General features: G+C 42.9%; 1 protein-coding gene across 9 annotated transcripts; it reads left to right on the top strand.

Annotated features, from left to right (window-relative positions):
• The first annotated feature begins 1,547 nt into the window (after window positions 1-1,547).
• On the top strand, window positions 1,548-15,882 carry LOC308222043 (uncharacterized protein). Of its 9 annotated transcripts, XR_013957043.1 has the most exons (21): window positions 1,548-1,711; window positions 2,491-2,619; window positions 3,701-3,830; window positions 3,988-4,081; window positions 4,855-5,005; window positions 5,367-5,529; window positions 5,804-5,929; window positions 6,737-6,799; window positions 8,183-8,305; window positions 8,581-8,736; window positions 9,389-9,442; window positions 9,706-9,923; window positions 10,800-10,876; window positions 11,053-11,163; window positions 11,528-11,614; window positions 12,458-12,565; window positions 12,766-12,887; window positions 13,099-13,221; window positions 13,344-13,490; window positions 14,405-14,447; window positions 14,869-14,950. XR_013957043.1 is itself a non-coding variant. In XM_080619555.1 (20 exons), the coding sequence occupies exons 2-20, from the start codon at window positions 2,517-2,519 to the stop codon at window positions 14,944-14,946; spliced, it is 2,130 nt and encodes a 709-aa protein (XP_080475681.1). In that variant the 5' UTR covers window positions 1,548-1,711; window positions 2,491-2,516; the 3' UTR covers window positions 14,947-15,882. The 9 variants fall into 9 exon arrangements, 5 of the variants coding, with proteins under 5 accessions (XP_080475681.1, XP_080475685.1, XP_080475682.1 ...); XR_013957041.1 differs by having other exon boundaries at window positions 13,347-14,447; window positions 14,869-14,965; XR_013957042.1 differs by having other exon boundaries at window positions 13,344-14,447; window positions 14,869-14,965.
• The last annotated feature ends 370 nt before the right edge of the window (window positions 15,883-16,252 follow it).

The raw sequence follows: 16,252 nt of genomic DNA, 5'->3' as shown, positions 1-16,252 counted from the left end.
CTCTGCGAGGTCTGGGCAGCAACCCCGCCATGGCAGAGCAGACTGAGCTCAGGCGATGTGAAACGTAACCCACATATTTTACACCCACACCACTAAAAATAGGCCGATGCCGCCAAGTCTTCATCTGGAAAGAGAGGAAACACCAGCGTTGCTGTGTTTTGGATGAGGCACAGCACTAAAGTCCTGACCATATTTAGCCATAAGATCATCATCTCATAGGGCTTCTGCATGAGAGCAAAATGCTTGTGGCCGAGTGCCAGCCCTGCCTTTGTTGTTTCTCCCGCTATCTCAATACGTCATTTCACCACCTCAATTGCTGCGTTGAGTTATCCAGGGCTGCTAAAACGCTGTCAATGCTACAGGGGCAACTGCCTGAGGGAAATGATGTCTCTACTGAAAGCTCTCCCTACCAGAGCCACCTCTTTAGGTGTCAGGTTTAGATTCCTCATTGTAAGCACAGAAACTTGAGGCATTTTGCTCACGTGTGTTGAAAGCTACGGAGACATTCAAGATTATTCATGGAATAAATATCCATGTGCAGGCAGGCTTCTTGTTTTAACACATTCCTGTTTCAGGCAGTGCATTGCAATGTGCGCAGTCGCTCACAGAGAAGGTGATCGCTGAGTGCTGTTTGAATAGTCCTAATATTAATTATACAAGGAATTGACTTAATTTTCATGATTTAATGGCAGCTTCTGCTTAAGTTAAAATACTTCTTAGATTTTCCTTAGCTAATTAATAGTAATGAGACATTCATTGCAAATTAGTCTTCAAGTGTGTCCCCACCAGGTACTGTCACTTTGCTGGTCATTTTTAACCACAAATACATTCCACTTGTTGCCTGAGCACAACAAATGTCCTTATTTAATTCGCAACCTCTCGTCTGCTTTTTCCCATAGAAAAAGCGATGACTTTTCCATACTATTAATACGGCAGCTTTACACCTTTCCACGTTCCGGAATTCCCGCTTCTGGGGTGCTTTCCGCTCTCCGGGTCCTGCCCGAGCCTGTGTAGAGCTCTGGTACCATCTAGTGTTCCCAGGGAGACCGCAGCTGCTGGATGTGGCTCCTTCCTCACCGCTGGGTTCGCAATAGGAAGAGCCTGTCGCGACAGAAGGTGGCAATTAGGGCTGACCACATGCAGTGAACACATTTACCCTTCCAGCAGCTGCTGTCCTGGCAGCGGGGACTCAGGATGAGCGTGTCCGGAACGGAGACAGCATTCCCGGCTGTGGGGAGGCGTGCGAGGCCGGTTCATCTGTGGCGCCGTGGCACCCCATAAAGACCATAGGAAGGGTAATGGGGATCACCGCTTCCCTCTTCCCCTCCTGCACGGCCTCACACGTCAAGAGGACCCTACACTGGTTCCCATTTCCCTCTCATTCTACACCCTGTGAAGGAGGAAGCGTTTGTTCAACCAGCCCCGCCGCTGCCGGAGCGGTGCCAGCATCGGGCCCTGCGGTTTGCCCTCACTAAACATGGCGGCGCCGGCTTTGCCCTCACTAAGCACGGCGGCCTCCAGCCTGCCCTCACTAAACATGGCGGCCCCGCCGATGAGGGAGCGGTGCCAGGGCGGAAGTAACGCGGGGGGCGTCACCTCGTGGACCCCTTCCGCGGTCACCCCCGCGGAAGGAATTGTGTGTTCAAATAGTGGCGGGGTTGAGGGCGGCGGGCCCAGCGGAGCGGGAGTGAATCGTGGGAGGGGGTGCACGGTGAGAGGGGAGCGGGCAGGAGCCGTGGGAAAGGGGTACGGGGGGAGGTTGTTTTCGGGGGTGCTTTGTGGCCGGTTGGGAGACGGGGAGAAGGAGAAAGCAGTTGAAGGGGGTGAGGGTCCTGCTTGAGGTGAAAAGAAGGAGAGACCGGTTGGTTTAAGGGACGATGAGGGAGGGCAGGGTCCGTTGTGTGAGCGCCATAGGGTGTGATGGCGGTGCTTGTTTGGGGGGGAGCTGGGGAGGGCGCAGGGTCTGTGCTGGGCAATTCTGGGGCCTCCAGCTGGGTTTTCTTCCCCTCAGAGGGTGCTCAGGCATTGGAACAGGCTGCCCAGGGCAGGGCTGCAGGCACCGTCCCTGCAAGTGTTCACACCCCGTGGAGACGAGGCCTCAGTGCCATGGGGTAGTGGTGGCCTCGGGGGATGGTTGGACTGGATGAGCTTAAAGGTCTTTTCCAACCCAGTTCATTCTGTGATTCTAATTACGGTGAACAATAAAGAGCTGTTTCATAGGCGTGCCCACCAAACCAGAGGAACAGCACATTGAGTGGTTTGGGGTTGTTTTCTTCCCACACCTCCTTTTTATAGGGTTTTCTCAGCTCTGGGTGGCATCTGCAGTGTTTTCTGAGCTGCTGGCTGTACTGAGCATTGACTGTCTCTGTCCCTAGCATAACTTCCCATAGATGAAGGGCTTGGGTGTTGGAGAAGTTTCCTTTCTTCCCTTCTTGAGGGAAGGACTTCCCAAGTCAGCACTAACTTTGTGTCCCATTTCCTCTCAAACAGTTGATTTCCCGTGGAGTTTGATAACCATGAGGCCATCAAAAAAAGAGGAAGAGCAGAACATAATCCTGATCAGTGATGATGAAGCTGAGAGCACGCTGGGGAGCTCAGTTCTGTTGGTGGACCCGCTGGGTAAGTGCTGTGCTCTTGTTGTTGAGGCAGTTCTGTAAAGAGCTTTGGAAATAAACTGAAGTTTATTAATTATAAAGCTATCTATAAATTTATTGATATGCTTAAAATGAGTCTTTCTGCTATGAAAACAAAATCCTTCACAAATAAATAAAACCAGGAGGAACTGCTATTATTTCATAACTTTTGAGATTCCTTTGGCTGTTCTGCTTCAAACTATTATAAACTAAGCTGAGATTGGGCTTTTCCATGTCAGTTGGATCCTTTTTGGTTCCATTAGTTCTGTTTTGATAGTGTCTGTAAGGTTTTGTCCTAGGCCACTGTACCATTGTCCTGGGTTCAGCTGTAACTGTTATTTTTTGCCTTCTTAGTAGCTGGTGCAGAGCTGTGTTTTGGCTTTAGCTTGAGAATAGGGCTGATAACACACTGATGTTTTAGTTGTTGCTCAGTAGTGCTTAACCTGATCAAGGACTTTACAGTCTCATGCTCTGCCAGTGAGGAGGGACACAAGAAGCCAGGAGGAAGCAAAGACAGGACCCCTGACCCAAACTAGCCAAGGGGTATTCCATCCCACAGCACATCATGCCCAGTATAGAAACTGGGGGGAGTTACCTGGAAGGCCCAGATCGCTGCTCGGGTCGGGCTGGGTCGGTGGGTGCTGAGCAATCGTATTGGGCATCGCTTGTGTTTATTGTTGGGTTTTTTCCCTTCCCTTTTTAGTTTTATATTCTCTCCCCTTGCTATTTCCGTTATTATTATTGGTGGTACTAATAGTAGGTTTGTATTATACTTCAGTTACTGGCCTGTTCTTATCTCAACCCATGGGGTTTACCTTCTTTTGATTCTCCTTCCCATCCCGCCACGAGCGGAGGGGAAGAAGTGGGGAAGTGAATGAGTGGCTGTGTGGTGCCCAGTTACCAGCTCGGCTTAAACCAGAGCACCCGTTCTTACTGACACTGTATGAAACCATCAGAAAACTTGGGCCTTAAAGTGTTTTTAAAAATCAAATGTCATAATAGCTGAATGAACTTGTAATGAAGTTGTAGTTTCCTTTGTACTGATTTACACTGCATCTTGTCTACAGAGAAGCCTGCTCTGGAGGAGGAGAAATCTGAGGAAGTTGTGGATGAGGAATGTGATCTAGTGGTTACTTTCTGCAAAAAAGCTAATGTGATGCCTCATGCAAGATACGACTGTACAATGCACCCGTTTGAGTATGCTCAGTGGTGGGGAAGTGAATGGGGGGGTTCATTTTCCACATTTAATCCATCTTATCAAGTAGCCTTGTTAGCTTTTTAGCAGCTGAAAGTAATAGAGTTGGATAAGCATGAACTTGGTTCTTAAATAACCTCCTGCTTTTCCACTTTGTAGGCGAACGGAATGTGATAGGTGTTCACCCCTTGGCAAAAATGCTGATATTTGTGACCAGTGCTACTGCTATATTTGTGATAAGCTAGCTTCTGAGGTAAGAATTGTAATCAAGGATGGCACAGCTTTGAGTAAACTCCATTACTCAACAGTCTTTTGAAAAAGAAATGGCTCTTGAACACACTAAAAGAATAAATGATAGATGAAATTTAATATTTTAACAGTTCCTCTCCTAAATCTTTATCTCTTCACAATGCTCCTACAAACATAGTCACTGGCTGGGTTTATTTCTGCTAGTCCAACCAGTTGTTGGAGTAGATATTCACTTGGTGTAAGCAATTGTACCTCCTGTTTGCTTTAGCCACGCAGTGTATTTCATGGAATCAGATTACTAAATCAGGCTGCTTCTCACTGTGCTAGAGAAATATCAAGCTTTTAGAATGGTCTAACTTACAGTGAGGGAGTTGAAGGAATTGGGTGTATGGGGTTGGGTTGTTTGAGTTTGTCTTGGAAAACTTTGGAAGTGAGGGTGAACATGCAAAGACAGTGCTGTGTCACCAAGTGACAGTGGGGAGGGTGCCAACCTGAAGTGTCTCTGTAAGGTATTCAGGAATGATGGGAAATTACCATGGGCTTTATTTGCTAGCCATGGTATCAAGTTGTTATTGTATTAGCCTCCTGCCCTGACTGTCCAAATACTTCACTATGGCTTTGCCCGGGTCTGTAAAGTATAAAGTGAATTCTGTAAAGTGAATTTACAACTGTAAAGTGTAAAGTGACCTTCACTCAGAGGAACTAACTTTTGATTTGCTCATCTGGGAGGGGAAAAAAACCCCAACCTTTCCCTGTTTTTCATTTTTTATGAAATAGTGTGAGAACTGGACAGTCCCTGCCCTCTGCCACTGCAATGCACACAACAAAAGCAAGTTCTGGAAGGATCAACGTGACTTTGCCTTGGCTGGCATCCTTGTAATGTTCAATTTGGAGCTCGCAGATATAGATGCAGACCTTCGGCATGGTGGTAAGTACACATCATACTGTCCTGGGACACGTGGCTCGCTGTGGCTACTCAGTCTGTGGCTTGATGGGCGTCTTGTCTGGTCCACAACTCTCCTTGAAAAGGCTTGGCGGATTTTTATGGTAGCACTTTACTGTTACTCCTCTGGGCTATACTCAGAGTAGACACAGGTCTGCAGGTGCAGTTTGTGCACTTTCCTGCTTTCCTCCCAAAGAAGCAACAAAGCTTTCCTGAGCAGTAAGATTGGGTGTGAGCAACTTGCTAAGTATTTTACACAGGGTGCTTGTGACTGTCTTTGTGTTTCTTTTTGTTTTGAAAAGACTAAATATTGCACTAGATTTCACATCTGTCTCTGCTCTCTTAGGAGATCTTCTACTAAAATTTATCCAGGAACTTTCTGTGGAATATAATAAGTATCTGGCTGGAGAAGAAATGCTTCACACTCAACATGAATGCTTTTGCCTCCCAAAACTCCCCCCTGGGCAATGCGATGTTTGCAGATCACGCAGCATGGAGGTTGTATACAAGTAAGTAACAACAGAACTCAGCTACTAGCAGTACCTGCTGGTCAGTGCAGGTTTGACTTCCTTTGGTGAGGTGGTAATTGGAATTGCTGCACCTGATACAGCAGGAAGAGTTGAGAGAACTTACTTGGCCAGTGAGCTATTAAATTTTTAGAGAGGCTTTTCAAGGAGAGGCAAGTCAGTTTGCTCTCAAACTGTAGAATGGTTGTAATTGCCACTTGTTTATGAAGTCCATCATTGCAGACACTTTATCTTATAGACCACTTCACTTTCTTAGGTATTCTGGAGTTTTTACACTGGTAACAAGATTTTTAAATCAGGCAGAAAAAGAGAATCCAAAAGCTACTGCTGTCATGTTTCTGGGAGCAGCTAAGGAGATAGCACTTCATAAAGACCCTGCTATGTAAGTATCCAGTTCCACTTTAGTGTGTGATCTTCATTTGCTCCTCAGAGGGAGGAGACTAAGAGTTCTGGTTTTCCATTTATTAAGGGTAGGAATGGTGTAAAGTTCACAGCTCTGGCTGCACCACAATGAGAGGAAATTGAGCACACCTGAGGGAGAGATGAGACTGATTATGGGGAGGGCTTTTGGGGAAGAGGTTAAAGGTTGGATGTGAGAGGAAGAAGTTAAGTAGGATTGGGGCACAAGGAGGGGAGATGACTTCCAACAAGGGGAAGGAATTTGAGATGGGAATTGGAAGGTGGGAGGCTGATAGACAGCAGATGGTGGCTGGTGGGGTTAATTCCCCAGGAGAAGGCATGAGGCAAGGGAGCTTTCCTGAGTGGAGAGTGCACAAGCTGCACTGTGTGAAGAAACATCTGCTTCTGACCTGGAAGGGAGGGAGGATGTGATGTGTTCCTTGGGTGATAAGTTTTAGTTGCCTTCCCTAAGCCTGGAGGCTGCCCTATCAGCTGGGAGGACTGCATGAAACATAATACAACCAGAGTTTAGATACTTCAGCCTTTACTACTGGTGCTGTTTATTTTCTTGTTTATATCCTGGCTGTTTCATGCTTGATTACTGTCTAGCTTGAGCAAAGGTTGCAGAGCTTTGCACTGGAAAATCAATATAGTTTGGGGCTTAAATTCAAGGCTTTTTATAAAGGAGAAGTCAAAGTGGGTTTTTCTTAAAGAGTTGATTATAGAGAAGAGGGTCAAAGGCAGAAAAACAAGACAAACATTAATTAGGGCTTTTATCCTCCTCTTTTAGAAACTGGCAGAACCTTGGTCACACTGCTTCATTAAAGATTGCTGTCCCTTGTCTGCTGCAAAGGTAAGACTTACCTTGCCATATGATGAGAGGACAAAGGGGTGGTTGCTGGGTGCAGACTTTCTGCTTGCATTTAAAATAAATTTCAAATGACTTCTGTTCAAAAGCATAAACAAAGTGAATGCTTTGGCTCTTAGAAGGCAGAAGTAAACCTGCACAGGTCTATAATCTTCTGGTCCTGTGGCATCAGGAGCTCTTTATCAGGGAGCACAACCTCACTGTAGTGTCTTAGGTATTGAGCAGAGCAAGAGTAGCCTGCTGCTGCCTGCATGTAGACTGCAGGCGGGTAGGGACAGGCAGAATATAAACAATGTACATCAGTCAGCCTCATGAGCATGCTGTCAGGTTCTACAGCTGTACACTACAAATCAGGGGGTTTAAAAGCTTTGTTGAATATTAGTTCCTTTCTGTGAAGGACGTGGGCAATATTGGCTTTATTTAGAGCCACATAATATTTGAACCATTCTGTGCTGCTTCAAAGGGGAATAACATAAAGCCAAGAAGATGGATTACTTTTTGACAGTACTCTAGGAGTGTTCTGCAAGGTCAGACCAGAAGGTGGTGTCAGGCAGCTACTTGTGGTTGGTAAGCCAAAGAGTAAATAGTGGTCTGTTAAAGATCAAAACAGCAGCCTTGTAGCATGACTGGGATGGAGTAGTCAAGGATGTAACATAGCATTGTTCCCTAGAGGCTGATGAATGAGGGCATCGAGCTAACTTGGCTTAATTCATTTCTCATTTTAGCTTTATATTTCACCTTTAACCCAAAATTCACTTGCACCAGAAGGTTAATGAATTAAGAATTAACTTTTTTTCAGGAGCACTCAGAAACAATATGTTCTCACCTCTTATGTGAAACTAATGATAGGTGTAACCTAAATCCTCTATCAGTTTTCATTTTAAATTGCTATTCTTGAATTTAATTTCTTCAAAAGAAAAGGAAAAGGAATTTTTTGTTTCCCTCACCCAATTTTCAACGAGTAAACCCTCCTTTGTGTTATATCCAGTGGTCAGGTAAGACAGAAATTGTTTCAGTAGCTTTGAGGGTGCCAGGAGCTTGAGTTGACTAGGTTACTTCTTGGGTTCATCGGTGTTTCTCCATATACTCAGTGCTGATCTTTGTTTTAAAACTTAAGGCCACAGAATCTTTGTTTCCCTGATGTTTAAAACAATAAAAGACCAATACTGTTATTCACTACAAATCTTAGGGCACAAAATTCAAGTATAGATCCAAACTGTCTGACTTTTAACCAAAACCAAGCCCCTGAACTTGTGTAGAATAGCTTCCCATAATATTAAAACCAAAACCCACAACAATTTAATAGTAATTCCTCCAAATTTAAGAGGATTTGATTTTTCTTTGTTTTTTTTTCTCTTCAAAACACAGGATCACAACCCGACTTCAGAGGATGCTGGTGTTGTGTGACTTCCCCAAATCCTTGCATGAAAAGTTTGTTAATTTTTTTCAGTCCATCTCACTTCCATGTCACTGCTTTGGCTTCTCAAATAGGTATGTTCTTCGCAGGTTGTTTAGAGAAGACGTTTTTATACAGTTGCCTGATGTGAAAACAGCCGTATAGAACGGGCATCAGCATTTTATAGGGAGATTTCAGTAGTAGCTGCTTTGTATTTGTCCTATCCTACCAGGAAAAGTTGTTGTTGAGCGTATGGCTAAGTTGTCCATATAGAGCTGTTTTATTGCTAAATCTTCATGTTGCTTAAGAGAAAGGAGTAGTGGTGTATGAAAAGCCATGGTTGAAAATTACTTTCTTTTTGTACTTCCAGCTTGAATGTTATGCCATGGGATCATGTGTTACTGACCACTGTGTTAAAAGGCCAGAATGTCACTGGTCAAAGAACACTGAGAGGAAGAAAAGTGTTCCTGTGGGAACCGCTCCCTGTTATAGAGGCTCGAATGGAGAAATTGGTAGACAAGAAGAAGTAAGATCAGTTTGGCCTTGTTTTGTATCTTCGTTTTATGAACACATCATTTGTTTTGCATGGTGCTGATTGCAGTGTAGTGTTTTCCTAACATCTGAGATTTGTGTAATGGGGAAACCTGCAAAACAAAGACACGTTTGAAGCTGTTTGTGCCCATTACTTATCAAGGAGGCCAGTAGCTTTTTGAAGTTTTTCAAAGCAGAATCAAGGCCTTTGAACGCTTCAGGGTCAGAAAAGAATGTTGAAGTGGATCATTTCCTTGTATCTGTATACCCAGTAGGTTTTAGATGTTGATGTTTAAAACAAATTCTGTTCATCTAAAGGCTGACTAGGTGGAAGATGGCCAGAAAAGTGTGTTCTCGTCTCTGGATCTTCAGAAGTCTGCATTTAAAAGAATGCAGTCCACTTAAAGAATTAAATAGAAAAGCAGCCTCCTGTTTTATTTTGCCAGAGTACAGATATAATCAGTGGGTGGCTTCTTGGAACTTCATTCCAACTGTCTCTTTCTACCAGTTATGTCTCCTCTTGTGCAATGTATCTTATGTAGGAAGACCTATTGTTTTGCTTCATTAATTGTAGTACATGTTTTATTGACCTATATATAGCTTTCCACTTCTCTGCTTTTCCTACTATCTTTTTCTTTCCTCCCCAGCTATAAGGAAGTTGTTCGCTACCTGAGGGCTGTGAAGTGCAATGATACCAAAGGGTAAATGGTTTTATCTTCCCAATTATTTTTTTGCCTTAAGAATGTGTCCTAACCTGTTTCTCTTCAATGTGTAATAAACTAATAGCATGAAAAGCAGTAGGATTTTGGCAGCTGTTTGCTAAGTGAAAGCAATGCTGCATTGCAACTAACTTCTGCCTTATCAGTGTAAGTCGCTAGTGGTCAAACATAATTTGATCCATAAAATGTATAGTAAAACTTGCATATTAATGAAAATCAGATACTCATCCCTTTTCTCTTTCCAGGTTAAGACACCTCCGGGATAAAATCCCATTCTATCTGTGTAAATCTGGAGACTTCCTGGATGCTGCACATTCCCTGCTGTTTCCTGTCAACAGCCTCGCCTGCTGCACTGCCTGCCGCCTAACACCTTTTGAGTATGAGGTCTATCTGAAGATGTTCAGAACAGGCAGTGTCCCTGGTGGAAAGGATATACTGGACCCTGGGCTCTGGATTGCAGCTGGCAAGTGTGATTTCTTCCTTAAGCATGTTTAGAATCTTAATTATGGCTTTTAGTTTTTCATTAATATTAATAACATTCTAAGGGACTCTGATCCCAACTATAAATTGTCTGGACTAAAGCATAGGCCATAGCACGAGGCAGGAAGAATGTCTTTATATCTGAGCATGAATATGCCCATGGCAGGGGGGTTGGAACTGGATGATCTTAAGGTCCTTTCCAACCCTAACTATTCTATGATTCTATGAAGTGTACCCTAATTTGGCTACACTCCACACAAGACTCTAGTTTCATCAACTGTGAAGTTGTTTTGCCAAAAGCAACCTATGAACATACAAATCTCCCTGTTGCATCATGGTGTGACTAGGGGTAGTGTGTCACTTCGCACTGTGGTATGTCTCATCTTTGACCTTGAGAATTAAAGCTGCCTGGTGGAAAGGGTTTCATGGTCTGTGCATTACATTCTGTCGCTAGTTCAGGCACTGATAACTGTGATCATCTGGTGTGTGCTACTTGTCAAGGGGTATTCTGATTTATTTTGGAGATGTTCAACTACTAGTAGAATTCTTCAAAGCATGAGATACTGAGTGTGTATCACACTGTGATGTACGTAATGAAGACTTTGTTCTGGGTCACCTGCTCTTAGTGGCTTAGTCTAAATTGTATTCAGTTCTTTGCAGCTTTCCAGAACAGCATTTTACCACTGATATCTTTCAGTTCAAAACCTACTAAATACTGTAAAACAACTGCAGACACTTGTTTGTCTCTTTGTTAGGTTTCTGTAGAAACATACCTGTAACTAAGTATCCTGTTTGGTTTCCTAATCCGTAGTTATTCAGGAAATATAAGATGGTTTGGATATTTTTTTTCTTCTTACAGGGCCTCCCTTGAAAGATGGTGTTCTGATTAAGCAGGCACTGAAACTCCTTTACTGCAACATGTCACTCTACAGGAATGTGAGTATCTTAAAACTGTGTTTCTGTAGCCCCTTGAGTGGTTCTCTATATTACCTGTTTTGTCCAGTTACTTCCCTAATGCAAGGGTTTACTATCAAAACCCTCTTACGTCTTAATAGTTTACACTTCTGTGAACAGGTTTGGCTTTGTAAAACAAATGTTCTGCTGTGTTGCAGCCTAAATGCTGGAGCACCCTCATTATGATCTTGGGCAGTAGCAATTTTCTGGAAAAAAGTGGGCACCTACTTCCCATGTCCCTGAAAGAGCCACCACTTGACTTCCAAAAGGTAACTGAAACAGTCCTGTGAAATGGGAGAACCTCTTGTCTTGGATTTATGAGACTTCATTTGATGTGGGCATTGACTTGTTCTTGTAAATGCTAAGGTTAACTTTACAGTTCCTCAAATACTCTTGTATGTGCAGAATGTTGTGATTCAGGAGTGTTAAATACTACAGTGATTAATTCTGCATGCAGCTCAATGCCTGATACTGATTCCGTATCTTTTACTGTTGAGATGGATCAGATAACAAAATGATAGTGAAGCAGTTTAAGAAAAATATGTAAAAGTACATTAAAGAACATCTTGAGCACTGTTTGTTTGTAGAGTATCTGAACATCCTTCTCCTTGTGACTCATTACCTGTGTTTTAGGGGGTGCTTGCTGCCAGTTGTGGCCTTTTGAAGGAACTGAAGGCAAAAATTAATGTTTCTTTACCACCCTCTATTTTCTCTCCTCAAGTAAGTGTGCACATAGCAGTAAGAAAATTTACTATTTGTGTTATTGTGCTTGAAGATATAATAGTGTTGAAAACAGTTGGATTATTAAAGGGTTTTACAGGGAGCTTGAAGATTTTGGGGGGGGAATTGACATAAGACTGTTCTTAGCACAGTCTAAAGGCTAGAGCAGACATCTGGAGTAAGAAAGCAATTAGGTTTTGTTCTGGTCTGACACCATCTTCAACCTAGGACAAGTCTTGCTTTATAACTGTCCACATTTATACATTTATAAAGTGGGAGGGCTGGTGGTGATTGATCCTGTCTTAACTTCTCACAGGGTGATCTTGTATGGTTTGTTTTAAACAGGAGACTACCCTTTGAGACTTGACACAGGGTTTGGCTCAAAACTTGGAATAGCTCAGGATTTCTAAACTTGCTTTGAAGAATGGTTTCAAGTATAGTGGAACATGTTTAGAAATGGCTTGGAATATATTCTGTGTTAAATACAGTCAGTACATCTAAGGAGATTTCTTATTGTTTTTTCCTACTTTAGAGGAAATATACCTTACAAATATGTGACTCCTGGGCCAGACATTTTTTTTTCCTCTTTAATTCTATTTCCGCTTCATATTTCTGGGAGGACTTTATAGCATGTTTCACCTGATGTTCCCCAAAATAAATACCTATTATATTCGCCTTTCTTTTGGCCTTCTTAAGATTCACATGGTTGTCATGTCTGACATCTAAGCTGTCTATCTGGAATGGTAATGATTTAGTGCTGATTTGACTGGATGAGGTAGGCATGTAGTGGGGAAAGTGGGCTTTTAAGTATGTGTCTCTTCTTGTTGTTATCTCTCCCTCTAGTTACACCATGAGGCTTGTCTTATTCTCGCAGTACAAGCAATACAACAGATGGTTTTTTGTGATCTTCCATACTTGACTTCCTTCTTAGAGATAGCCCTGGCTTTTGGGGTGAGTCCCGGCTATTGATTTCTGTTCCAAAAGATGGAAGCAAATGATATTTAAAATCTGTGTAACACCAACTTGGAGATTTTGGACTCATTTAACTTGATTTGTTCCTCTTTAACTTTGCTGACCTTCAATTTAGTCTGGTTTTTAAGAAATGATTGACAGTTGGGTTAAATCACTGGTCTTACTTTGTCTCTTCCTAGAATAACTTTTGGGCTTTGAGGCTGTTACTGGACCATCTTTCCTATGAAGAAAATGTTCTCCATGGCACTGTCAACCTGATTTTGAGAGATCTACATTGTCAGAAAGCAACAATGCTAAAGCTGTGAGTAAACACTTGCTCCCTGTCTGTCTGTTTATGGAAACAGTAAGAGCAGCAGTAACATTTAGCAGAGATGTGACCCTTAGCTCTTTGAAACCAGCCAGCCCAGGGCTTTGGACAAGTCAAGAATGCAAATAACTTGCCCACTGATTCCTGGCATCTTGTTTCTGCTGTTGCACAGCTGTGTTCTGTTTCCTGGTTTTGTATTGCTTAGGTGGCAAAACCTTGGTCCCCAGTATGTGGGTGAATTCCTTTGCCTGTTCCTGACTTGCAGACATCAGAAGATGCAATCCATTGGCCTCTTCAGTCTGAACATTATCGCAGAGAATCTGCATATGTAAGTGTGAATCTTCATCATAGCCAGGTAGAGAATCATTGTGTTACAATGCTGATGGTCATTTTCTCTTAACTGTCTTAATTCACAACTGATTCTTGGTTTTTCTTCTTCCTTGTCATTAGCAGTGGTAAAGGTACTGAACATGATGCGCTGGGTAGACTTGAAATTGTTCTATTACCTGTTGCAACCAAATGGCCTCCTCACTTCCCAGTGTTATGAAAAACATGTCTGCTCTTGGCAACTCTGACCAGTCATCAAGATGACACAGGGTACAGTCTAGTTCTGTTACATAAGTATCACTGTCATCAACAGCAATCAAAAAACCTCTAATTAGGACTTGGAACAAAGCTGCTACTGGAATCTAAGGAGGCTTAATACTGCATAAGGCTTTATTTAGAGAAAATAATTAAAAGTAGCTCAAAATGTGTATCATTGTGCATCTGTAAAGAATAAAGTGGGAGTACAGGGTCAGTACTAAGCTTGTAAGAAATACTTCGCATGGTGGGGAGGGAGTAGACCCCCACCAAAACCTAAAGATTGAGGAACATATGTGCACTGTTATGGAAACTGAGGACAGCATTATGTGCCTGTCATTATCTTTTAAGAGACACCACTTGGTCTGCAGCAGCACAAAGCTTCAGAGGGTGGGGAAAACAGTCCTGAAAGAGTCTGAGTACTTTGTTTGGATTACAAATGATAACAAAGCACTGATGTGTAACTTTTGAAACCTTGAGCTGTTTTTAAGTGTAATCCTTGCTCTCCTGTGTTATGCAGTAAAGCTCTCTAGGCTTTAGAGTGATAGACTTTAATGTATTGACATAATAGTTTCTAAATTAGTTGGCTCTGGTTGTATACTAGAAGGCAGAGTAATTGCTCTGGCACTTTTAATTCACACATAGCTGCTGGCAGCAGAGTAATGTTGAGAATTCACCTCTTGGTAACTGTCTTAAGTGGAAATCATGGGCAGGTAAGTTGAAATTCTTCAGTTTCTTCTCTCTAGCCTTTGCTGTGTGTAGCAGAGAAAATAAAATACCTTATTTCATTTCTATTTGAAAGCTAAAGTGAGTTGTTGGACTGGCCTTTTTGTAAAGCCTTGAGTAATGCAGAACTGAAGAGTGGCTGAAATTGAGGGCAGGTGTGTCCCTATGAGAAAGTGGACTAAGACTCTGTATCTGGTTTTCAGGTGTCCTTGGGCAAAGCATCTTTGCAACTTCTTTCACAATGCAGTGAGTATATCTATGTATTAGAATTTAACAACAAAGTGTATCAATGACAACTGTATTACTTATCATTTGGGTATTTAAATATAACATTTAATGTGTCATGTATCAAATGATAAGATGAAAAGAGGGTAGATTTAGATAAGATACAAAGAAGACCTCTTCCCTGTGAGGTGCTGGCACGGGGTGCCCAGAGAAGCTGTGGCTGCCCCATCCCTGGCAGTGTTCAAGGCCAGCTTGGACACAGGGGCTTGGAGCAACCTGCTCTAGTGGAACGTGTCCCCACCCATGGCAAGAGGTTGGAACTGGATGAGCTTTAAGGTCCCTTCCAACCCAAACCAGTCTATTAAATGTCGTATGTCCTTGATATTTATAATGACATTATAAAAATCACTGAAGTATACTGCCTATTTCTTTTCACTCCCAGGGACTGAGGCACCTGCCCCTTGGCACTGCAGCTCATCATGAAGTCTCGAAGTTCATAAACATATTTGAAAATCTATAATCTGTCAAAATCTTCAGGAATATTTTCCAAGTTGTCTCAATGTGAGAAATCTCTTCTGGAGTCCCTACAAATCATCCTCAGACAAATCCAAAATGAGATCCTAGGGGAAGGTGGGGAACAGCAGCTGTGTTCCTTCCATCAGCAAATGTGTTGGGGGAATTTCCTTTCTTGTTGGTCCATGCGTGAAGCATGGGGATGGGTTTCAGTTTCCTTAAAAAGCCATTCTACAGAGAGATGCTGATCGGGGTTTAGGATGAGGGAGGGAAACAGAGATGAAGCACAAAGCGCCAAGAGTCTTTACTTCTGTTATGCAGATGGGCTATGGTCGAGCCATCTGCAGCAGAACTGCGAAGCAGAGGGTTAAACAAGGCATCCTGCCTTGGCCCAGGTGTGTGAGTGACAGCATGCACTGAAATGCTGTTTGCACACCCTTTTTTCTTTGTATTATAAAAATAACCTGCTCTTGAGGCTGAAGGGCATTAACTGAAGCTTTCTTATTGCTTCAAGAAACCATATTGAGGAGGCCTCATGCAGTAAATAACTTGTTTTGTTAGTAAATAGCACAAGTTTCATATGCGGATGTGGGTTGCATTTGGTTTTATTTTCTGCAGTAGGTGACTTAGGGGGTGCTGAGGACTCTGGGTTTCTCAAATCCTCATTTTAGTGCTAAGTTTGAGTTAATGTTTGACCTGTGGAGGTAGAAATGAAGAAATATTTCAAGCCTGATTGCTGTTCTTTGCCCTGCTGTGATACCTGCCTGCATTGCTCTGGCCAGCAGCAGCAGAAGAAATCATCTTCATCTGTGATTTACTTTATTTTGCACATTTAAGGCTTTTGGTGGCTTTTGCAGCTTTTGTTGTCCTAAATAAACTCTGCTGCTGTTAAAGTTTTGTACAGCTGGGCCCTGTGTTTGAGTCAACACAGTCTTCAGTAAAACACTATGGAAATGCTGTCGTTGTCAGCTCTGTTTCATGGGGGGTGTGGTTGGGGGTTTTTCTTTAAATAGGTGCTTTGTCCAAGTTCAGCCAGGACAAGCAGAGGTCAGGGAGGGTCCCTGAGCCTCTGGAATGTGGCTGTGCTGGTGGCCACGCCACAGCTCCTTCTGCTGCCCTGGAAGACACACTGGTGTGTCATCTCATCCCAGTTTCCAAGACAGGTTTCGTGCATGTTTCTAATTACATAATCTTTCCTCACCTCACATTCCTGAGTAGTAGAAGGTCCCTGTTCCTTCTACTTCCTTCCCTGTTCCTTTTGTTCTCTCCTGAGAACAAAAGACAGGGAAGGGAGTTGCAAATGCTGATCTTCA

Source organism: Psittacula echo (genome assembly GCF_963264785.1).
Source record: "Psittacula echo genome assembly, chromosome: 5".
NCBI classification, from domain to species: domain Eukaryota; kingdom Metazoa; phylum Chordata; class Aves; order Psittaciformes; family Psittacidae; genus Psittacula; species Psittacula echo.
Note: the sequence above shows the minus strand (reverse complement) of the source record. Positions and strands in the feature narration are given on the sequence as shown.

Coding starts and splice junctions, on each gene's coding strand:
- LOC308222043 (XM_080619555.1), top strand. CDS start 2,517: ATGAGGCCATCAAAAAAAGAGGAAGAGCAGAACATAATCCTGATCAGT. Junction 8,737..9,388: donor AAATTGGTAGACAAGAAGAA/GTAAGATCAGTT, acceptor TTTCCTCCCCAG/CTATAAGGAAGTTGTTCGCT. Junction 11,615..12,457: donor CCTCTATTTTCTCTCCTCAA/GTAAGTGTGCAC, acceptor CTCTCCCTCTAG/TTACACCATGAGGCTTGTCT.